Raw genomic sequence first — 24,100 nt, forward strand, 5'->3', positions numbered from 1 at the left:
AACAAAGCTAAACTGTTTGATGAAAACACAAAATGGCACTTAAAACACCCTGTTAAATCCCTGACCATACCACCATACCCCGAGACTCCCTCTATCGTATTAGTGAGTCTGCCCAGGGCCTTGTTTGTCCGTCTCTCCTTGTGTGCAGGCTTCTTCTGGTGGTCTCATTGGGCCCCTGTAGGGACACAACCACGCATGGCCCTTGGGTGACGGGGTTGGGGCTCTCCCCCTCTTTCTAAAGGCCCTACGTACCTCCTAGAAGGAAAATATAATCAACCAAATCTGCCATCAAATAGGCCTACTCATCAATATCACGGTAACGTCAACACAAAGTGAAGTGTACGGCCCTGGTCTGAAAAATAGTCAGGTGGGACACTCCTACGACGTTGGGGAAGCATGAGTCTAAAGAATGAATCTGCAATTCACAGAAGGATTCATCCCTGTCCAACAAATGTAACAAAGCGATTCATTGCAGTATGCCCCTTCAGTCTCCAAGGTGATGAATGCTGACAACAGTTTGCCAGGGAGGGGGTCCTCGTGTGGACTTCTACGTGCGCACCAATTCTCCGGTGGATTTATCATAAATAAAAAAATAAAAAAGAAAGTCATGCGTTCTTGAATCAACCTACCTCCATTTAATGATGTAGGCACAAAGACAAGCTGACAAGCTGTAGGTGTCAGTGTGCAGCATATTGCACCTCAGGTGAAACTAGCATTTGGATTTTGCCGGGTGCATTCATGCCAGCAGTCTGCAGATGTCGTTGTCGGCCATCTCTATTGAAACAGCCCCGTACTAAAGCACAGGACACTTTTGTGATAATCACTCGCACATTCAGTTTTGCAGAGCAACAAAAACAACTTGTCTACTTGTAGATAATATTTTTACAAAAAGCTTCACATTCCTCAGCATTTTAGGGAGTCTCTTCCGCAGACATGCAGGTTAATGCCCTCAGATAGGTGTATAAGTGTAATAAAAATGACCTCATATTTGCGTCGAACCCTCGGTTGACATGCCGTAGGGTCAAAGTCGTTAACTTACATTGTACAGCTGCTCATGTGTGCAATAGGCCTACAGGTTGGGCCAATGATTAATACCGTTGAATTTAGATGGAGTTGTGATAAATAGGCAAGCCCTTACATGAATTGGCTGACTTCCCCTTCAAGAACGAAAAAAGCGAAATGTATTCTGTTGTTCCTGTGGTTTGAGTCTTTATTTTAATATAAAGGAGGGGCTGGGATGATGGTGCCCAGGCAGAGCAGTCATCACAGGCATGCTGTGTTTACCTAAGGATATGGCGCCCCCTGCTGTCAAGAATTCTCGGAAAAAAGTTATAAAGCGATATACTGCGGCAGGGACCGGAGAGTGTTGAAGGAGCTTACTGGGACAGAACTTGAGGTCACTGTTTGGTCGACGTCCCGGCAGAGGTATCCTGTGGCTCCTGAGCACACAGCTACTCCAGGATAATGGCTGATCTCGGGGTTTCCATAGGCCTGGTCGCATGCATAGTCCTCTTTTGTGAGGCGATGCGCAGGGCAGCTAAGCGACACTGCTCCGAGGATTACAGGATTTACCTGGTGGAAGCGGTGTCCACGTTTCAGCTGTGTGCATGCACTCATGAACTAAAACTCTTGGCCGAAATGGGCAGTGTAGAATCGCACATAGCCCTGACAATGTCATACACCATGACGATTGTGCACATTTCAACTTTTAGCGGAGCATCGTGCAACCCAGTCAGCGTTCTGGAAAGCCTATGCCGCGGGACGACCTCCGCGAGGGGCGCTGCTGTCCTCGTATCCGGCCAGTTTGGAGCCGCGATCATCGCCCGATTCTCGGCAGCCGCCGTCTGGAGTCTGGGTCTGTCAGACCTCCACTCCAGGTACGGAAAGCTTGGCTACAGGTGTTTCGACCCCATGGGGGGAACTCTGTTGCAGGCCGCCGGGGTGGAGCTGGCGTGTGCGTTCTGCTTGCAAGCGACGGTCATGCACCTCCACAAGCTGGACGCCAGACTGAGGATTCACGCCGTCGCTGCTGTGATCCTTTGGCTCTGCTACACAGGTTTGTTTTGTTGGCCCCTTGGCCCCCCATATTGACCCCGCAGTTACGACACGTTGTTTTTTTGATTCAGTGCAGATTTGAATCAAATTGCTCTGATTATTTCCTTAAGTGAAATATGTCAATTATTTTACATAGGCGAACCGATTTTAAATGGTATGTGCACGTTAATAGACCATATTTTTTAGAAAGGGAAAAACGTCACTTTTGTAGCCCTACTGCAGTTTTGTAAACATCTGCTCTACACTATCAATGTAAGGGCTCAACTTATTCGTAGGGATAAAGTCAGGGTCAAGGGTTATTGGTAGAACGTATCATGCGGGCAGATAACAGGGCAACAGGAGCCAAAGGAACCGACAAACTGGGCAAGAAACTTTGGAACGTAAATACAGGGAAACAAAATTGCTAGGCCTCACACGGCACACACACACACGCACACGCACATGCTAGGGAAAACAGGCCATGGTGGTGCGTAATCACCTAACCAACCCCTGTGATCCGATCCAATAATAATATAATCCAAGAATTTGAACAAGCTGCGTGATCATAGATGAATTGTGTTTGACAGTGTGATACATGTTTCACATTGTATAACCCAATATGTATATTATCATCATTGGAAATTTAGATAATATCATTACATTACCTAAAGCCCTAAATGTTGAACTGGAAAATCTATATGCATGGTGATGAAATTAAGCGAAGCATCAATCAATGTGGATGTTTTGGAAAGTTTGTGAGAATTGTGACTGGTGTTAAATATGGCCTCACTAAAACGAAATAGTTTCCATCCACTTATCAGATTTAACAGTTAAGCGGGGATACTTTTTGGGTATATTGAATACTTTAAATATACTAGTGCTTTACAATTACTTAGAATTTCAGTTTAACATAACTGTTTGTGGTGAACAAGTTTATTATTACTGATTGGGTTGTTGATGGTCAATCAGTTGACTGATTTATGCTCTCCACAGGGGGTCACATATCAGGGACAGTTTTCAACGCCGTGCTAGCGTTCTCCATCCAGTTCCCCTGCAGTGGACACACCTATCCAGAGTACTGCTTCGTGTACTGGCTGGGCCCATTACTAGGTAAGTACAAGTACTGTGTCTCTTCCTCAAGCCTTCTGTGAGGGCATGGCATCTCGGCCAAATTGAGGACTGTAATAAAAAACAAAGACTGTCAAGAAACAATAGTGACTGATAACAGCTGATTGATGAAGGATTTGCGAAGGGTTGTAGTTGAATCTGTTCTTGTGTGCTATTATTTACTTCAGGCAGTACACTGCCCATGAGCACATCATGATCTCGCAAGTCAATGTTATGTAGCTCTCTGCAGATCATTGTCAGAGGCAAACGTGAATATCTGTATGGTCTCACCAGGCTAGCAGTACACTCCTTACTTTACCTGTTCTTCTCGCTCGGAGGGATGTTGACACTGTAACTTACTGATAACATATCTATGATGAATCAATAAGCATATTTTAACATAAATTAAAACCTGTTCAAACACCCTTTTCCATGTCACTCCAAGTCAAACAACACTGTTAATCCTAAATATTATTTACATCCGATTTACATTTCCCATGTGTGGGAACAAGTTCACCTTGAAATGACCTTACACATTACCGTTGATCATGGTTATAAGTCTCTGACCTTTTCTTTGACAGGCATGACAAGCTGCATAATGCTCTTTGAGAAAATCATACCGTTTCTCTCTGGGAAGAGCACCATTGGAAAGACAACAGGGACTTTGTCTCTCAGCAAGAAGACTCTGTAGTTTGGACTGTGGTTCAGGCCAAATCCCTGTGGCTTTCTTTGTATGTTTTGGGGAAGAATTCACTGTGGAAGGTAACAAATTGAGGATGAAATGGTATACAACCAATGGTTGGTTTATGAAATGGTTGGTACGCACTAATCAAATTCATGCATCTTTGCATCGATTATTCCTGACCAAACTCTGTTTCTCTCTTGACAATCATCTATGCACAGTCCATTCCCTTTCTCTTATTCATATGGAAATGTTTACTCTAACAATCCCCAGCTCCATCGCTGCTTCTCTCTATTTCAAATGCTTTTTTATTCAATAGATTTCTAATAACTTTTAAGAAGCTCTACTATGCAAGGGGTAAGGTGCAAATATAGAATGATTTGGAATGAGGGCTTAATGTACAGAAAATGCATTCACTTGCAAACGGCAGTATTTGAATGGCCACATTGAAATTTCATTCCAGCATTTTTTTCTACCTCAGAAGACCAGAAGCGACTCGTAAATTGCGGTTTGAGGCCAGACCTGCTCATACCTCAGTGGACTAGATAGTGAGAAGTTTGTTAAAATTGCACAAGGCTGGTTTGCCTAGCGAAACCAATCCTGTTTGCCTGCAGGTTCTTCCTCTCATTGAATCAGCTTTGAGGTGTTAATGTAAAATAGAAAAAGAACAGGCAGGGTCTTGCAAATATTTGTGCGACTGCTAGGCTATAGCTTCACTGAATATATCATGAATAATGAGCTCTTGTCTACTAATGTTGCAAAGAGGAAAACAATTACTGCGATTTCATTTGAATGTAACTTGGAGAAATTAAACACAACTTCTCTAGCATTGTGTGAAGAACCTAAGATTTCCTCTATTCTTTTTTATAACTGCTTGGGATTTCTATGGGCAATATACATTCATTAATGTATACATGTATCTTTCTATAATGTTACATTTTATTCTTAGAAATAAAATAAAACCAACTTTCAATGTTAACCCAACCCAATGTTTTGGTATTTTTGTTCAATAGAGACTTGATGTTGGAAAATGAAAAGCATTTTGAAAGCATTTTGTTTTAAATTCTAGTCATATCTATATCAGTCTTCGGCCCCCTATTTAACATTAGGGTTCAACAAACCTAGTTGTTCAGTTCAGACACATTGAGGAAGACATTAAGAACAGAGTTAATAATGAACCATGCTCTCAGTAACAGGCCCCTGGGACCCACGCACACACACACATAGGCACACTCAAGCGAAACCAATCTAAAAAAATCCCGTTTGCCTACAGGTTCTTCATATCTCATGAATCAGATTTGAGTAACAAGCAGGGTATTGCAAATATAAGTTGGACTGCTTGTATAACTTCGCTGAATATACCAGTAATAATGAGCTCTGGAGGACATTAAGTAACATACAGAGTTAATATTGAGGCAAGATCACATAAACAGGCCCTCGGGACCCTCACACAAACTCTCTCACACAACACACATATGATTTTTGATAATGAGGTTATGTTAAAATGTTCAGGGTTTGCTGGGCACTACATTAACATTTAGGGCCTTTGGCATTCGCGTTTATCAAAAGCGATTTACAACGGTTCATACATGCGACGGCGGGGTCAACAATTCAAGGCGACAGCCACCTGGCCGGGAACGATGAAGGATTATGTACAGTGCTCAGGGACACCTCAATACTCAGTTAAGAGGAGCCGGGGGTCGAACTAGCACACTACCGGCTTCAAGTCAAGTCTTTGCACCTCCTGAACGAAGCCAACCCCTATAACCGATGTTATACGATGCACTATACACCTTATTTTATTACACCAATAAACGTGGTGTAACAGTAAAAGTCTGAAGGCATGAAGGTTACAACTGTTAGGTTTAATAAAATGTTTACTCGAGCGACGTACAAGGTTGTGGAGTGAGTGTGGATGATGGCAGGTTTAGGCCCAATCCCATTTCTACCCCTTACCCCTTACCCCTCCCTTGTTTTGAAGGGGTAAGGGGAAGGGGTAAGGGGTAGAAATGGGATTGGACCTTAGGCCCAATCCCATTTCTACCCCTTACCCCTTCCAGATGTCCTACATGGCAGCATGGAGCCCCATCTTCATGTATCATTCACGTCAAACTCTACAATAAACCTGTTTCCAACATGACCACTCTGCGTCCTTGTTCTGGAGGAGGCCAGCAAAACATGCCGATAGGTGGAGTGTGGCAGCAAGTCACCTAGGTGGCGTGTTGCATTGGTGTTGCTACAAAGGTGAACTCGTGTACTTACTACCTGCAAGACCTAGAGAAAAGCCAAGGCTAACTATTTACTGGGGTCATCCCTATGTTCCCCGGGTCCTTTGTTCTCCGCTTGGGGAACATAGGACCCTTTTTCTGAAAAAGGGTCCTATGTTCCCCACTGTTGCGGGGCAACATAGGACCCCTTTTCTGGAAAAGGGGTCCTATGTTCCCCGCAATCTATCAATCTTTACGGTAGACTCTCAGCATGGCCAGCAGGCCTACCGACGCATGGCCCACCTTAGCTCAAGCAGCCCAAAACCTACATTTGCAGCTTTTGGCATTTTAAATCTACGATTACTCATGTTTGCATATTCCCACCCCTAATCATATTGTCTTGCTTCGAGGTTTAGCGTTTTTTTTTTATTACCCTACCGTTTTCCATTGTTTTGTGCACCCTTGTGGAGAGTTTAAAACAAAATGTCATTATACATTCACCTCTAATAACGTTCCTTTTCATTTGTTTAATTAGATAAGTTTCAGATATGAGTGCTATACAAATGTTAATATATATAATGGGCTACATCAAGGCAGAACAAGAACCCAACTACCTTCATTAGAAAGAAACATAAAGCGACCAACAACCATGTATGTTACAGGTTTTTTCAGTCGCTTTGGTACATTTACTTTATGAACGACGATTTGTTTTACTTTTTATCCTGTATATTGGTTATGCGAACATAGGGACTCATTTTTCTGTGAAAAAATCCTCAGAAATGCGGGAACATCGGGCTGTGGGACCATTGGGCTGTGGTAATTTTCTTTTAAATTTCAGTGAAAATAAATTCCTCCGAAATGTGGGAACATAGGGCTTCACAAGTCTCGAACCTGCCACCCCATCAACTACAACACACCCATGGCATGGGAGACACATTCTAACCACTGAGCAAAAAGCCTAGGTTTCCAACTTGGAGCAGTTGTTGACGTCCCAGACTGACATCTGGGAGACCGGGGTTCAATGCCCCCGCTGCAAGTCAGTTTCCCTTTGGGAAAAAGCATCTGCTAAATACCTGTCTTTAACCTAACTTAACTTTCGCACGTTGAAAGCGAAAGGAAACATGGTGGAGCCTGCTCTTTCTGGGTGTGCTTAGAAATTAAATAATGAGTTTATGATCCAAGTTTTATCTCTACTGATTGAACTAACATTCATTGAAAGGATCCCTTGGTCCAAGATAAAGTCACATAATTATCTGTTTGCCACCCCTGACCTAATCTTTCCTAGTCAAGGCCTATTTGCATATGTGCGTCAAAGGCCTATTTGCCATGGAATTTGGCAGTAATGGTGGAAAAGGTAACAGACCGGGGAACAGGTCCTATGTTCCCCGGTCACATACATATCGGGGAAATATGTATGTGTCCTTTCCCCATATCGGGAAAGGACCCTTTTTTTAAAAAAAGGGTCCTATGTTCCAGTCTCATACAAAGAGGGGAACATAGGACCCGGGGAACGTAGACACGCTCCCCTATTTACTTATCTGCCACTGTGTTGGCTATAGTAATTTACGTAAGAAGTAACAGTCAGTAAAGTTATATTTAGGTCTTCGGCTGTTTCCTGTTGGAAGAAAATAGATCTACCATACACAAGACAGATTCCTGTCATACTTCAGATTCCTCATTAAACCCTAGACATGGGGTCTGTTGCACAATGGGAACTTTGTAACCTTCTTTGATCCTATCAATCAATAAGCATCGATTGAATCAATAAGCATCGATTGAATCAATAATAAAAAACAGTGAGAGATCACTTATTTATCAAAGATATAAAAATGAATATAACTCAATGAATATACAATTTAGGCCAAGATCTTATTAAATTACCAATTATTTGTTAAATCTTTTAAGTGTTACTCATCCTCATCGTCATCCGCTTATCCGGGGTCGGGTCGCGGGGGGAGCAGCTCAAGCAGGGGGCCCCAGACTTCCCTTTCATGATGATTAAGTGATTAAGTGTTACTGAACATCAAAAAAATCCCAACTGCGAGTCAGGATTAAACCCATTTTATTATGACAAATGTACAAGATCGGATAAGAAATAACATAGTGACATTAACAAAACAAATTTATAGGACATACGCAACATCGATGAGCAATCTACAAGGTTCAAAATAACAGACAAGGACGTCTCTCCTCCCAGGTTGGAGATGAGGTAATAGGCAACGCTTTAACACTTCAGTCCTTGGCACCATCTCTCCACTTTCCCCCATCTGTATGTGGCATAGAGGGAAAAACACAACCCACTCAAGGGATCCTTCCCAGCATCTCCACACCCCTCCCCATCATTTGCTACTGTTTTCTCCAACATAATCTAAAAGTAGAAAAACACAGTCAGACCAATGTCGTGCACTGTGAATGACACGCGACACTTCATTCCTTTAGCTTCAGTTAAATTGATTTGGCCACAGCTAGTATAGATATATATGAAAATCAACAAAGAACAAGAGTGGTTTATCCTTTGTGAAGACCATGCCAAGACTAATTTACAAGGATATTCTACTTACTATCCCTCACAAGACACAATTCTGTATGTTTTTTTTTTTTTACTTCCCGCCAGTCGCTTATCATGCCTACCAATGCAGTTTCACTGCAAATCAGATATCCTTTGATGTCCCTTTGTAATAATGCAATAGGTTGGGGGGGGATAAAATCCTAAATAAATCCAAACATGCCAGTTTTCTGATTTGATTACAAAAAAAAAACGGTATAAACATTAAGTTCCTACAAAAGAAAAATAATAAAATCTCATGCAATCTGTAATAATTGCCCAATATATTTGTTTTCTTGTGATTATAAAACGCCTCTACATATATTACAGCAAAACCTACAGATATACAGACTGGTTCTGAAACAGTGGACTAACAGGGTTGCTTGACCAAACTACTACTCAGAATTGGATTCTGGGTAATTTGTTAGAAAACATGTCATATATATATATATTGAACTATTTTATGTTTGTGTGTATGATTGGCTCAGACGGCCTCACCTAAGTCTATTACCGTTACAGAAGTTTAAAAAGGAACCGTTGAGAGGGATCACACTTCATAGACACTAATGGAAGGCAAAGAGGGATTTCTAAATAAATACACCACTCAGTCAAAGGAGTGTCGAGTTTTGGAGCTGGGCATTCAATGAGGAAAAATAACATGCGGAGAGGGGGTGAACCCACACACAGGAAAGATGCAAAGAGGAGGAGACGGTGATCCAAAAGAGACGACAACACAGTTCCAGATATACAAAAATACATTATAGTTATCAGATGGGATATAAAAACAAATGGTAAAAATAACGGATATATTACGAACAAACCCCCCAACCCCCCCCAAAGGCAAAGCAAAAACACTCAAACAGGAAACTATGAAAACGTCCTCCACTGTTTTACAACAGTGGATGAGCTCAAAATAGTCCCAAAAAAAAGCCCCAATGTGAGCCCCAATGTGAGCACAACATTCCCTTTACAGGTTCTATGACACGTCTAAATATGGGAATTGCACCGCTCCTCAATGACAGCACAGAAATGTAAAAATAATTATATATGTATACAATGTACAAAGTCTAAACTAACCACTTGTGGAGGAGGGGGCAGGCTAATGGGGTGGAGGCAGGGAGACAAGTTCTACACTAATAATTGGTCCTTTATATACATTCAACCCTTCCTGCAAGACAGGCAGGCTTTGAATAGGTATATGAATGGTACCGCAACACTTGGCGACAGAACAATTGAGCAAGTTGTTGGAAGCACGTCCGATTCGCACTGTCGATCTTGGTATTGTTGGTGGTCCTATGTCCGTCTTCTGCACGTGGGACAACACTGTGCCTCAACTGCCATCTAGTGGTGGTCTAAGGCCAACAGACATCAGCCGTGGTACCCAAGAGTCCTTTGGGTGTTCGAGCCAACTTATCCAGCATATAGATAGAATAGAATGAGAAACAGTACTAGTACGTACCAACAGATAATGGAGAACAAAAACGTTGCCTAGAGTGTCTATTTTTAGTTGGCGGAAAGATCTAGATTTAAATGGCAGAATGTTTGTAGAAAGGGAAAAAAAAGCTAAAATTTGTACGTTAAAAACAGATCATTATTGGAATGCGGTTGACTTTTAAACCATATAAACATATCCAAAGATTAAGAAAACGGATTGGAGTATTTTTTGTTGACGAGTCAACGTCACGAGTGTATTAACCGATGTAATTCACTTTGGATAAAAGCGTCTGCTATATGCCCTAATTGTAATTGTAATTGTCTTCATCTCCATGATCATCCATTTCATAGCGGAGTAGCGTGCACCCTGAACTTCCTACTCCTGGGCAAGCAGAGGACTACGGACACCTGGACCATTGGCAACGTAACAAACATGAGATCACAATGAGAACACAACCGATGGCAGCAAGAGGAGAGGACTGGCTTGTTATTGTCGATTCTTGTTGCAATAGTGGGTGGCGCAAAATACAGCCAAACTTTTTAGGTCACACGACTCGACTGTTGGGACACTGAGGTAAAGCAGTGCTTGGCTTGGGTTGGGTTGGGTTGGGGGGGGGGGGGGGGGGGGCAGTTTGGAATCTCATACGGAGAGGGGTGGACCGACGGGGGGGGCACAGTGCTCCTCGGACAGAGGAACGTCGTTCATAAAGTTAAGCAATATAAAAATACAATACCACAAAAAAAATGAAAAGTACATCTTTCCCCCCAACCCCTCTACGTTCCCTTCCCTCTCTACTCTTGATTTACAAGTCCTCGCTATTGCAGACGTAGTCCACCAGGTCCGTTACCCCCAACAGGTCGTCCTCGTCCTCCTCCGGTGGCGCCATCTCCTGGGGGGCCAGGCCGTTGGGCGCCGCGCCCGCCGCCGCCATGGTCTTGGGCTCCAGGGGGCCCAGACCCTCGAGGCCCTTCACGGGGCCCGGCCCGTTAGCGGCCAGGCCGTAGTCCGACGAGGGGGCGGTGGCGAGGGGCCCCTTCGCTGCCGCTCCGCCCACCTTCTCCTCCTCCGCCTTCCCCCCCGAGCCCACCTTCTCCGTCGCCTTCTTCTCCGCCCCCACTGACTCCTCCTCTTCGTCTGAGTCGTCCGAGGCGATGCGGTTTACGCGCTTGCGGACCGGGCGGTCTTCCTCCGAGGATCCCGAGTCGTCAGAGTCCCCGTCGGAGTCGTCCGATGTCCGCCGCCGTTTGACCGCCAGCCGCCGGCGCTTGAGGGAGCGGGCGTCCGGGGACTCGGCCCGCCGCTTGCCCTTGCCCTTCCCCTTCTTCTTTTCCTCCTCCGATTCGCTCGCTGTAGAGAGAAGACAGCGCTGTTAGGATTCAGGTTCTTCTATCAGCGGGCCTATTTGCACCCTGGTATTTACACCGGAGACATTTAAATCCATGTACACTAGTACTACTACAATGCATTTAAAAGTAGTATCCGCGCTCAGGGAGTGACTGACCGTCGCTGTCCGAGCTGGTCGCCGGCCGGCGGGACTTCATCTTGTCCCGGTTGGTGCTGGCCTTGGAGCCGTCCGACTCGGACGTCTCACGGTAGTTCACCTTCCTCTTGAGGCTGCGGCGCGACCTCCGCATGCTCACGTCCAGGTCGCTGTCGCTGTACTCGCTGGAGCCCGCCGTCGCTACGACAACAGACAAAACCTCCATAAGACTATGTTGACCAATCCCAATATTTAAAATAAAAAACTACTAATAGTAACTTCTTCCATGGGTCCTCTTAGAATGTTTGTGTGCGTGTAATATTCCTTGCAGGGTCATCGTTGCATGCATTTAGCCCAAGACATTTAAAATACCGTCCTTAAAATGTAGCGTTTCATCAACCGAATCATCACATTTTAATCAGAAACTGTATTCAGGAAAGGTACAGTGATTCAAAACAAATATAAGTGTCACATGTTGTGACTATAATGTCACAACATGGTTTGCAAACTTGGTACCAAAATGTCTCTTTAGCCATTAAACGGTTTTACCCAAATCTCCCAGTGGCGAGTGGAACCCACAACCTTTTGACTGAGAGATCAACACCCTAAGCACGAGACTATGGCGTTGCGGTGCGATACAAATCATATATATATATATTTTTTTTAATCATAAACACATGCGTACCGATTTCCTCCTCTTCATCCTCGTCGCTCTCCTCCTCCTCCTCGTCCGAGTAGCCACGGGGTCGGCGGCGGCGCCGGGCGCTGCGTCTCTGCTTGGGGACCTTCCGGGGCCGGGCCACCTTGCGGCGCCCGCCCCCGCTGGCAAAGTCACTGTCGTGGGAGTCGGCGGCCTCGCTCTCGCCCTCCTGGTCCGTCACCACAAACTCCTCCTCCTCAGAGCTAAGGGGACGCCACCGGGTTACTAGGGCCGGCACACTGACGCTCGTTCTTGTTTTACTATTGTATACTGTACTTATGCCTTCTTAGACATTTGCTCTACTTAACATTATCATAATGCTATAATATCAAGGACACACAATGTGGTCAGATTAGTTATTGATATACCAGCGTGGTATATTTCAATGTTTTGCCCTCAGTTGTTCTTCCATAACTTTTCAATTATGGAAAAACAAAAAAAGCATCAGTTGGTATGCACTGCAGGTGTGTACGAGTGCTTTTTTGTGCGTGTGCACTGCGCATGTATGTGTGCACGGTCTGCGCGCCTGTGTGTGTGTGCAGTGCAGTGTGAACGCTCCTGGCGCGTACCTGTCGCTGAGGCGGAACTCGTCCTCGCTCTCCTCCTCGTCCACAGTGCTGTCGCTGTCCAGGTCGTTGAGGCGCCGGCGCTTTTTCCTGCGCTGGCCCGTGCTGGGCGGCGGCGGCGGCTGGCCGTTCTCCTGGCCCTCCCCCGCCTGCAGGATGGTGGATATGTCCTTCCCTCGGCTGTGGCCCGTTATGTTGGCCATGTCCTTGCCCCGGCCGGCCCCTGTGAGCAAGTGGGGTAGAAGGTCGCGAGTTGTGAAGGAGGTTGAGGTGGGTGGTCTCGCAAAAGAGAAAAATTATCTAGGATCCGTAGTGAACAGAGCGTTACACTTTATTTTTGCTTCATGTTCATTTTTCAACCAATTAAGATGCAGGAGGAGGGGATCTGCAAGCGCCTAATTGCCTATTAACAGTAACACAAGTTCGCCAGCACAAGTCAAAAGTCTTGGGTAACTCCGCCCCTTTCAAATCTTGGTTCCAGGCCGAGGCTCTGTGCCATCTCCCCCTAGAGGTTCTGCTGCTATAACACAGTGGGACCGCTGGGTCCCAGATTAGGCTGATGGTAATGAGGGGATGTTTGGTGGTGGACACTGGCATATTTAGCTCCTCCTACCTCCACCCTCGGCTTCTTTGAGGTCCTCTTCGATTGCCTCCTCGATGGCCTCGTCAAACTCGTCAAACCTGTGAAGAGAATAATAAAGACATTAAAACAGAAACTGGGTTCATTTTTGTTCATCACGTTACACTGTTGCATCGTACCTGCTTACTGTATCGTAACTTTATCAGGTAAAAGTTTTTCCTGATGTACGTGTTTCAATGCACCTTATTATAAATGATATATTGTGGAAATGAATAAACCTGATGCCCTAATTATATTTCTCCTTGCGCCCAAAAAGTTATATTTTTGTCGTGGCAGAATTCTGAAATATCCAACATTGGTAACTAAACAGATTTTGTACGTTAAGGGCGGGAATTATGTGCATAAACCTTTTAAAGTAACATTTCAAATGTGTTTTAGATCATGATAATAAATTTGTTAAATCACCTGTAGCTTATGGATTTCTTGGCCCGCGTCGACCTACGACCCCAGCTCTTGCTTCGCTTCACCTCTTTCTTCTCCTTGATAATTGGCTCTTCCTTGACTTCCTCCACCTCAGCCTTGGAAGACAAAGAGAAAGGTTACAGCCAAGTCTGGCAAGAATAACAACTTGAGCGTATTTGGAGGTACAACCGCTTGGAGTACTTACAGAAGGTGCGATTATGTTTTCCACACTGATTCCAACGTACACCAAACGCTCTTTCCTACAGAAACATCAGATGTTGTAGTCAAAAACATTCTTATTGTGATTCTTTGACCTCAATTCCACCCACATGCTATAAGTGCAACAGAGATTTGGCAGGGCCTCACCTTCTTTCTGCACGTTCTTTCTTCTTCAATGCAGTGTCCAGGTTCAACAGCTGCTCTTCTAGTTTGTCGCAGAGCTGCTTCTGCAAGGTGGAGGGACCTCAGAGGGTTAGGTCTTTCAGATGTACCATGCCAGGCTACAATTATGTTCATTGTTGTCAAATCTAGATTCATTTTTATATTCATAATTTATCATGTGGTCACTGACATATTTAAAGACCAAAAAAGAAAAAGAAAAAGCAAGTTATAAAATATTTTTTCATTCGCCTAAACACAAAGAAAATACAATTTCAGAACATATCTGACTTAATCTCGTATATTTTAAAAATAACTAATATTTGCATTTCTCAAACAAAATATTTGCCGGTTTGGAAGGGGGGGGGACGATAATATTTGCCATTTTCTTTTAAAAAGGAGTATATTTCCTTCTGACCAAGAATTGGATCGAGTCATCCCCAACACTACACTATAGTCGACCCATCGCAAACACTGCGTCTCCATCTACGTACGTGTTGGCAGGGGGGGCAGAACCACTCTCCATCAGGGATGATCATGAGAGGCGGGCGCAGGCACGCCGTGTGGTAGCCGTTGTCGCAGGAGTCGCACAGCAGGATCTGGGAGGGAAACGGTAGGCTGTGGTGAGTGGAAGGCTACCGATGCGCGGCAGGATGTACGTTCAATGAACAACCAAATCTAAACACCAAAATAAAAAAAATCCAACATCGACCATAACGGCTTAAAACCTTAGTAACTCAATGGAGTCAGTGGAATCTAAACGGGGAAATGTGTTGACAAACTCAAATAAGTTTTATTATCCATCAATTTCAGTATGGGTGTTTCCAGTGAGAGAGGGGGGCGGCTGGACCCACCAGCTCAGGGTGGTTGGGCAAACCACATTGCTTGCAGGGGTCATCGTTGGGCGGGAGGTCGTCATCGGAGGAGGTGGAGGAGTCGGAGCTCCGTCTCTCCCGGTTGCCTCTCCTTCTTTTCTTGCCCCGCTCAACCTTGTAGTCTTCGTCGCTGTCTTCTTGCTCCGCCTCCGTCTCCTCTTCCTCGCTGGACGCCTCACCACTGCCCTTGGAACTGTCGTCATCCCCGGAGCCTTTCTTTTTGCGCCGCGCCCGTGACCACTGGATCTTTCGACGCTTTCTCCCCTGGAAAAAAAAACAAGCACGCCCATTTTGAATTATTTGTTTCCACACTCCCTAGAGAGCATGTTGTATATTACATAAAGAGTGAGCTTCTACGGGCAGTTTTCTAGGATGCAGTTTTCAAGGATGCAAGAGTTAACTTACTTTTGATTTTGACTGGCCCTCTTGGTCAACCTTCTTCTCTTTTGGTTTACCACCAACCAGCTTCCCCTCCTCATCCTCTTCCTCTTCTTCTTCTCCCCCCTCTTTCTCCTTATCTCCAAGCTTCTCAGGCGAGGGTTCGGTGTGCCGTCTCTCCACCACCTTCTCAGTTGGTCTGGAGATCCGGGCCGACCGTCGTAGGGACCGCCTCGTGTTGCTGTCAGACTCAGAATCAGCCGGTTTCTCCTCAATCTGGTGTTTGACCCGTCTACGAGGCTTGGCTTTCGTCCGAGCGCCCCCTCGTCTGACCTTTTGCAGCGGTTCGCTGTCCGAGTCCTCTTTCTGCTTTGCGGATTCCTCTTCCTCAATAGCCATGCGGGGGTCGCTGTCCAACGCTTTGGAGCCGTCCGGTCGATCAACCTTGCTGGTAGTTGTAACTTCTTCATCAGGCTTCTCTGTAGCAGCGCTCTTTTTGCTCTCCTTGCCTCGACCGTCATTATCAGGGTTGATTTTATCCACATCCTGGTCCATCTCCTGGCTGGCAGCCTCATCATACTCCTTGGCAAAAGCTTTTTCACCCTTCTTGCTAGCAACCTGATCACTCTTTTTGCTAACAGTCTGGGCACTCACCTTGGAAGAGGTCTTCTCACTCTCCTTGGCAAAAGCCTTCTCACTCTCCTTGGTAACAACCTTCTCACTCTCCTTGGTAACAACCTTTTCACTCTCCTTGCTGGAAGCCTTGTCAGTCATCTTCTTGGCAGTCAGCTCACTCTCCTTGGTAACAACCTTTTCACTCTCCCTGCTGGAAGCCTTGTCAGTCATCTTCTTGGCAGTCGGCTCACTCTCCATGGAGGAAGCCTTGTCGCTCTCTTTGCTAGCTTCCTTGTCGCTGTCTTTGCTAGCCGCCTTGTCATTTTTCTTTCTAGTAGACTGGTCACTCTCCTTGGCCACAGCCTTCTCACTCTCCTTGGCCACAGCCTTCTCACTCTCCTTGGCAACAGCCTTCTCACACTCCTTGGCCACAGCCTTCTCACTCTCCTTGGCAACAGCCTTCTCACTCTCCTTGGCAACAGCCTTCTCACTCTCCTTGGCAACAGCCTTCTCACTCTCCTTGGCAACAGCCTTCTCACTATCTTTGCTGGAGGCACTCTTACTGTCCTTGCTAGCTACCTTGTCACTCTCCTTGCTAGCTACCTTGTCACTCTCCTTGCAAGCTACATTGTCACTCTCCTTGCTAGCTACCTTGTCACTCTTTTTGGCAGAAGCTTTTTCACCCCCCTTGCTAGCTGCCTTCTCCCTCTCATTGCTAGCGATCTTATCAAAGTCCTTGCTAGCTGCCTTCTCACTCTCTTTGGCGGAGGCATTCACACTCTCCTTGCTAGCTGCCATCTGACTATTTTTGGTGGAACCTTTGTCACCCCCCTTGCTAGCATTGTGGTCACTCTCCTTGGCAACAGCTTTCTCCCTCTCCTTGGCAACAGCCTTCTCACTCTCCTTGGCAACAGCCTTCTCACTCTCCTTGGCAACAGCATTCTCACTCTCCTTGGCAACAGCCTTCTCACTCTCCTTGGCAACAGCCTTCTCACTCTCCTTTGCAACAGCCTTCTCACTCTCCTTGGAAACAGCCTTCTCACAGTCTTTGGTGGAGACACTCTTACTGTCCTTGCTAGAAGCCTTCTCTCTCTCCTTGCTCGTTAGCTTGTCACTCTCCTTGCTAGCTTTCATCTCACTCTTTTTGACGGAAGCCTCGTTGCCCTTGCTTGCTGCCTTCTCACTCTCTTTGCTGTCGACTTTATCACCCCCCTTACTAGTCGCCTTGTCACTCTCCTTGCCAGCGACCTTGTCACTCTGCTTGCCAGCGGCCTTGTCACTCTCCTTGCCAGCGGCCTTGTCACTCTCCTTGCCAGCGGCCTTGTCACTCTCCTTGCTAGTCACCTTGTCACTCTCCTTGCTAACTACCTTGTCACTCTCCTTGCTAGTCACTTTGTCACTCTCCTTTCTAACTACCATCTTACCCTTTTCGGCGGAAGCCTTTTCACCCCCCTTGTTTGCCACCTTGTCACTCTCCTTGAGAGTCGCCTTGTCACTCTGCTTGAGCGACGCCTTCTCACTCTCCTTGCTGGACGCCTTCTCACTCTCCTTGCTGGACGCCTTCTCACTCTCCTTGAGAGTCGCCTTCTCACTCTCCTTGCTGGACGCCTTCTCACTCTCCTTGAGAGTCGCCTTTTCACTCTCCTTGAGAGTCGCCTTTTCTCTCTCCTTGCTGGACGCCTTCTCACTCTCCTTGAGAGTCGCCTTCTCACTCTCCTTCCCGGACGCCTTCTCACTCTCCTTCCCGGACGCCTTCTCATTCTCCTTGAGAGTCGCCTTCTCACTCTCCTTGCTGGACGCCTTCTCACTCTCCTTGAGAGTCGCCTTCTCACCCTCATGGGGGGGATTGCAAGTAGACAAGGATTTGTCAACTTTAGACGGTTGGTGCGGCGTCGATTCATGTTTATCTGCAGACGGTGTGCGATTTTCTTCAGAGTGCTTGGATATAGTTTTATTTTCTGCCGTATTTAATGGTTTCTTGATGTCTTGATCTGCCTTCTTCATTTTCATTTCAGTTTGGCTTCCCTCTTTCGCCTTAATTGGAGCACTCGTCTCTGACTTTGATACATCAACACCAGCCTTGTTATCTACCTTCATTGGCTTTGACCCATCATCACCAGCCTTGGAATCTACCTCCATTGGCTTTGATAAATCATCACCAGCTTCCAACTCTACCTCCTTTGATTTTGAAATGCCATCACGGGTCTCTGTGCCATCATTTAGCTTTCTTTTTTGAGACTTGGCTTCTTTTATCCGGTCCTCCTCAGGTTCAGTGTCCTTCTTTTCTTGGACACTAGGTTTCTCAGATGTTGCTACTGAAGTTTTTGCCGTAGTGGTTAAGTAGTGGTTTTCTGTATCATGTGATTTGTCTGTCTTAATGTCAGCACTGGCAGCCTTTTTTGAGTCCATCTTCAGCATATCCTCGTCTTTCGAAATAATATTTTCTTTCGAATTGTGAGGGCCGCTGGAACAGACTGCAAAGGACGACTCAGTTTTATGATTCAAGTCAGTTTCTGTATTTACAACCATTTTACCTACTGGTACATTGATTGATTTAGAATGGTCTGTATTGCTAAGCTCTTTGTGGTCAGATGACTTTGAAAGTGTGACATTTAAATCCTTAGATGGAGCTGGAGGCCCTTCTGTTAGAGGCAAGGAAGACTTAAGAGGACATTTGTCATTCTGTACGTTTTCTCCAGTAGCAACAGTGATCACCTTATTAACCAGACTCAACTGACTTGATGAGCCTTGCTGCTCTGTGGATGTATTGTCTAGAGTAGAGCCTTGCCTTTTCTCTCCAAGTCTAACGTCCTCTGCTGATGTCACCTCTTTGTTTCTGTCCTCAATGATTTTACTAACACTCAAACTTTGTGCCAGCTGTTGGTCTTTGCTACTGGATTCACTCTGTAAATCTTTGTTGAGATTGGCGTTGCCATTCACATGATCCTTTTCGCCCAATTTCTCTCCTGGAGTCCCTACCACCTTTGCAGCATCTTTGAAATTGGTAATGGGTGGGCATTGAGTGATGATATTAGTCCCACTGTTTCTGTCAAAATCCTCGCTAAGTTTCATCCCTCTTTTTTTCAGAGGGATTTTGGCCTGCTGGTCATTCTTGAGTGATCGCTGGTGTTCTTCAATGGCATTTCTTCGGATCTGGTCGCCTGGTTCAGATTTTGGTTTGATACATACAACCTCAGAAAATGGCACAGGTTCCTTAATTGTATTCTCCGTTACCTCCATGGGCTCTTCTTTGATAGCCTGATCATTTACAATGACTCTAGTGTTTGAAATAGCTTTGTCTGATTGGTCGACAGGCTCGGATTCATCTTTGAAATGGCCATTTAGGGGGGATTTGGCCTCAGGTACTTCAGATTTTGTGTCATCTTTCTGCAGCTGTGTTTCACTGCTCTCAGTTTTTAGTGAGATGGAGCTCGATGGGTCTTTGGCGTCTTCATCATCAGTTGTTACGTCCTCAGACTTTTTTAAACCATCTGAAATTATTTAACAGACACATAATGCAAATGAATATGCATACAGTGATATACTTATTTAACCTTCAAGCTGTATTGACACTTCCCTTTCACACCTATAGTTGGTTTGATTTGGTCCTAACCAGTGACTCATTTGTAAAATGCTGTTAATTTCCCCTAAAAGTCTTCCAAAATGTGCAAACCCGACATTTGAGCAATCTACGTTGTAATTTCTTTGGGAAGTTTGTTGCGTTGTATCGAAATTCCTCTTTCAATAAAAAAAACCAATGTGACTAAAATGGAAACATGACAACTGAGGTACAGTTGTCACCATTCTCTGGACGTTTAATGCATGTGATTGAACACAACAGAGTTCAAGATTGAGTGCTCCCACCATCCTAAACTAACTGAAGCATCAGTTTAACACCTCACCCAAAAAGCACCAAATCTAAGGAGTTAGATTTTGGGGTGTGTTAAACATTTAGATGCGTTTGTTGTAAAAAACAAAAACAAATACAGAACATGACAAAAGAATGACGAAACAATAGAAAATTAAACACTTAATTGAAAGCGTTACTGAATCGCACTTTATGACTATTCCAGAACTTACCTCCATCGTTTTTCTCCCCTCCTTCTGCAGCACTAGCCTCTTTCTCTTTGGCCAACAGTTCAGGGTCAATCTGGGTCTTGAGCAAAGCTACAACCTGGGCCAAGTCATGTCTGGTTCTGTGAATTAACCAATCACAAAGCATTAGTGAACACTGAACAGCTGGCTTTGAGAGTGCCAAACATGTAAACCATAATTCTAAACTGAGGAACAACACAATGTCTGTTGTAATATTGCAATTACGGTTTTTGATTGACTCATATTGGTGACCTTTGAGACAATGGAGCACGTCAAACTAAATATCAAGAAGTGAAATATGATTAGCAAATCACATCACTCTGCTCCTATTTACACCAATCAGGAAAGGAAATTGCAAAAGCTTTGTTTGGCATGCTGCTTGTTAATTAAACGGTGTGGTACAGCAATGGGAGGATGAATCATCAACATTGCTTAAAATCATTGGGGGGGAAAAGCATGTTTCTATCTACCTGACAATACACTTCCAAGAGGACCCGTCCAGGTCGTCCTGCTCCTCCAGATAGACGCGCACGTTGTTTTCTTGGTCCAGTTGGTACCAGTACATCTGGCCGTCCTTGTCTCGACCAATCGGCTGCAACCGCATTTTATCTGGATCCTCATCATTGATGACGGTCTTGAACTTAACATTGTCATCAAATTGGCATTCACACAAATACTGTGGAAAAATACAAAAAAGTAGGTTTAGTCTGATGGGAAACCTTGGGGATTAATACTGTGAAATAATAACTGGACTGCACTGAAGCTAAAGAAGTTCCATTTACATATACATTTATAAAATGATGTGTACATAACAACTCAGAGGGATAAATGTCAAAGCTGCAGCAGTATTAAATACAACATTGAAGTATTAGAACAAATGCCAGCAGGACATAGCCTCGTCACAGATGACCTTATGAGCAGTATTTGTCACAGGATCTTGCAAAACCAGCATTTTTCAAATTTGCTAGTTTGAATGGGGGTGCTATACGCCTCACTCACTTTAAGAATTGCTGTCTTGCACTCCACAGACATAGCTTTGTATCCGTTTTCCTCGAGCTCCCATGCCCATGTAGTGTTGATATCTTGACATAACTGTAAGACACACAGTAGTTAGAGTACACTTAATGAACATAACGTTGAAAAACATTTAAAAAAAAAAAAAAGAAGAAATCAGGATGAAATTAAAGCATTTTCAAAACAAAGATGTCTGGACAATCGACCGGAGAAATGTCACTGCAAATTGAACCAAAAAACAAATAAACCAACAATTTTAAACTGAAAATACACTTCAGATAGAATGTATCAAGAGGTAGGTGTAACAATTTGAATACATTGTCATGACAATCAAATGCATTGCCTTGGAATGCAGTAACAAATAAGCCCATTAACCATCCTAATCTTAAAATTGAGCAAACAGACTTGCTAGTTCAGATCCAGCGGCACGCAAACCAATTACTTACCTTTACAAGATGCTTCTCCCATCGTTCAGCTGACACCGACTTGCCGATCTTCCTCAGCAGTTTCATGTGAAGGTCCACCAGAAGCTTAGGAACTGTTGGATTTGCATTGGAGAAAAATAAGTCTCCTCCTGTGCATTTAAGGTGACATAGGGAATCACCAATATGATGGGAAACGAGCCCTCATATTGTTTAGTTATAACGTATTCACATTTTGTTAACCTTGTTTTCATTTGGTTAGTCTTACGTTATTAGTTCAATATTATTAACTAAACATGTTAATTGTAACATTATTATTAAGCACACAATAACAACCACTGGTTTCCCTTTAAACAAAATGTACAAAAACAATTAGGAAATCATTGCCTTTTTCTTCAGGTGAAATTTCTTTCATTTTAATGTGAGAATTAAACATTTTACATGATATAGGAAACATGATTTGTTAAATGACTAATCGTTAGTCTTCTAAAACCATACTTTGATACATTAAAAGTACTCCTATTTGATATAATTGTTTTAGTTGCATAATGTACAAGGCATTTAAAACGCCTTCGCTTGAACAGGCTATATTCTTGAAGAAGTGGAAGTTTCTGACAAAGTATATTGTCAGGGCTCTGTATCGTATTCCTCAAGATGGCCTCCGAGAATAGCGCTTTGGAAAACAGAACCACAAAATCGATTTATTTTTAAAAACCCAGCAGTGCTGCTGAACACACGTGGAAGTGGGATACACTCCGCCAATTAGTTTGAACGGACTTGCTTGCTGCGCGAGGCGTAATTACAGAATAATCAGGAAGTCTGGGGTTCCGACTACGCATGCGCGACCACGAAATGCCAAAATATTGTAACTGTAAATAAAGTGCTTAATTGCTTGCACAACGCATGCAATGTGGAGGATTTCGACAGATCATTAAGAACCACAATTGCAACAAAATCCACAAGGACACATTTCGTCCGCACCATCCCCACTCCACTATAGATCGCACATTTCTTTCTCGCTGTATCACAACCAGTTCGAGAGCAGATAAAGGCTGCCTGTAAAACAACATGCATTTAAAGCTCCTAACTGCACGAAAAACGCACATAAATTAGCAGCTAAGCTGCTAATTATTACACAAAGGTCAACTCCCTCGAATATTCCTTCGATTAACAGATGTTCGGCACGATTACATCTAATTTAAACACACAACCATGTCAGAAACCACACAATAACACAACTGGCTAGCGCTTAGCCCGCTAGCACGATAGCAACATCGTTCATGCAATGGTGTGTAGACTCTCATCCCCCACAGCACTTTAGTTCTCCGCCTGCTCTACCTGAGGACGTGTCCTGGAGATATCGCTCCAGCTGCGTGAAGGTGAGCTCCGGTAAATCCAGCAAGGCGCCGTACCGCTCCAGAAAGGAGCATATCACGGCGTAACTTGGGCTTAAACCGGGGAGAGGGCTCGACGTTGCCGCCGAAGCAGCCATCTTTTCCACCGGAGGAGCAAGACGCCGAGCTCATAGGACCACTGGCTGCTGCCCACAATACAACGCGTCGGACGGAATAGTGGCCCAGAGGTCTTTGCGGTGAAATGTGCGAATGTAAACAAACGAGTATGCGCGGGGAAAGATCATCCTCGTTAGTGTTAATTTGCGCTGTCTTTTTGGTTTGCGTCTCGCAGGAATTCCGGTGTGTGTGCGTGCGTGTTTCTGTGTGTGTGGGATGGTTCCACTCTCAGGAGAACATGATTAAAATTTAATCATAAATACACATTTAGTCTACTTTCGAAACACACAATACTTTTATGATCAATTCACGTGTTTGTTTGTTTTTTTGAACAATATATTCTAGACTTCACCATAGCATGCATTAACAATATTTGTGGTTATTCATATGTAACTAATGACATGGTTGTTATTAGATGAAGCCATGCATCGTGTTCTTGAAATGTCCTTGTCCCGTGCCACTGATCATCATTGGAATGAGACGAGAAGCAATTAGTTATCATCAGTGACTATCTAATGGTAACTTATTTGCATCTCTTTTGGAGAGATCCATAGTGAAGTATTTATGACCATTTCAAATATTCCTTAACCAACCAGAGTAGTTTAATCGAATATAGAGAAAACTAGCCTAATATAATATGTAGGCTATTTTAGTCCATAATGGCTTCCGAATATTAATGTAAATATCCAGTGCTTATAGACATATAGTTAGATCCAAATCTTTAGATACAGGTAGGCTCATTTGTTTCAGATATAACTTGGTACAGGTAGTACCAAATTACCCGTGCATATACATTAGTCCCGAACCATGTATAGCGACAACACACTGAACTATATAAAGGGTTTGAAGAGAAGTTCCCCTAATATCCAGCAGAGTGTGCCGGAGCGCCTAGAAAAAGTTAGAGAAATCACATTATCTCACACTCCCAACAATTAATTGTTGGGTTTGAGAAGCTAACGCAGATTCTAAATTTTTAGATTGACTATTTTAAAAGTGTACTTCCAGGTAATTTTT

At 44.2% G+C, this 24,100-nt stretch overlaps 2 protein-coding genes across 2 annotated transcripts; one reads left to right on the forward strand and one right to left on the reverse strand.

Annotated features, from left to right (window-relative positions):
* The first annotated feature begins 1,254 nt into the window (after positions 1–1,254).
* On the forward strand, positions 1,255–4,802 carry LOC130386569 (aquaporin-11-like). The gene is made up of 3 exons (XM_056595559.1): positions 1,255–2,056; positions 3,028–3,144; positions 3,723–4,802. Exons 1-3 carry the CDS (start codon positions 1,465–1,467, stop codon positions 3,830–3,832), a joined length of 819 nt encoding a protein of 272 aa, XP_056451534.1. The 5' UTR covers positions 1,255–1,464; the 3' UTR covers positions 3,833–4,802.
* A 5,817-nt stretch (positions 4,803–10,619) lies between these two features.
* Positions 10,620–23,280, reverse strand: rsf1b.1 (remodeling and spacing factor 1b, tandem duplicate 1). The gene is made up of 16 exons (XM_056594309.1): positions 22,914–23,280; positions 21,600–21,691; positions 21,139–21,231; positions 20,610–20,815; positions 20,125–20,240; positions 15,457–19,535; positions 15,031–15,315; positions 14,671–14,775; positions 14,165–14,244; positions 14,004–14,058; positions 13,802–13,914; positions 13,370–13,437; positions 12,760–12,979; positions 12,176–12,393; positions 11,512–11,691; positions 10,620–11,357 (listed from the first exon to the last, which is right to left on the reverse strand). The coding sequence occupies exons 1-16, from the start codon at positions 23,065–23,067 to the stop codon at positions 10,813–10,815; spliced, it is 6,609 nt and encodes a 2,202-aa protein (XP_056450284.1). The 5' UTR covers positions 23,068–23,280; the 3' UTR covers positions 10,620–10,812.
* Positions 23,281–24,100: the final 820 nt, after the last annotated feature.

This window comes from Gadus chalcogrammus, chromosome 7 (genome assembly GCF_026213295.1).
Source record: "Gadus chalcogrammus isolate NIFS_2021 chromosome 7, NIFS_Gcha_1.0, whole genome shotgun sequence".
NCBI classification, from domain to species: Eukaryota; Metazoa; Chordata; class Actinopteri; order Gadiformes; family Gadidae; genus Gadus; species Gadus chalcogrammus.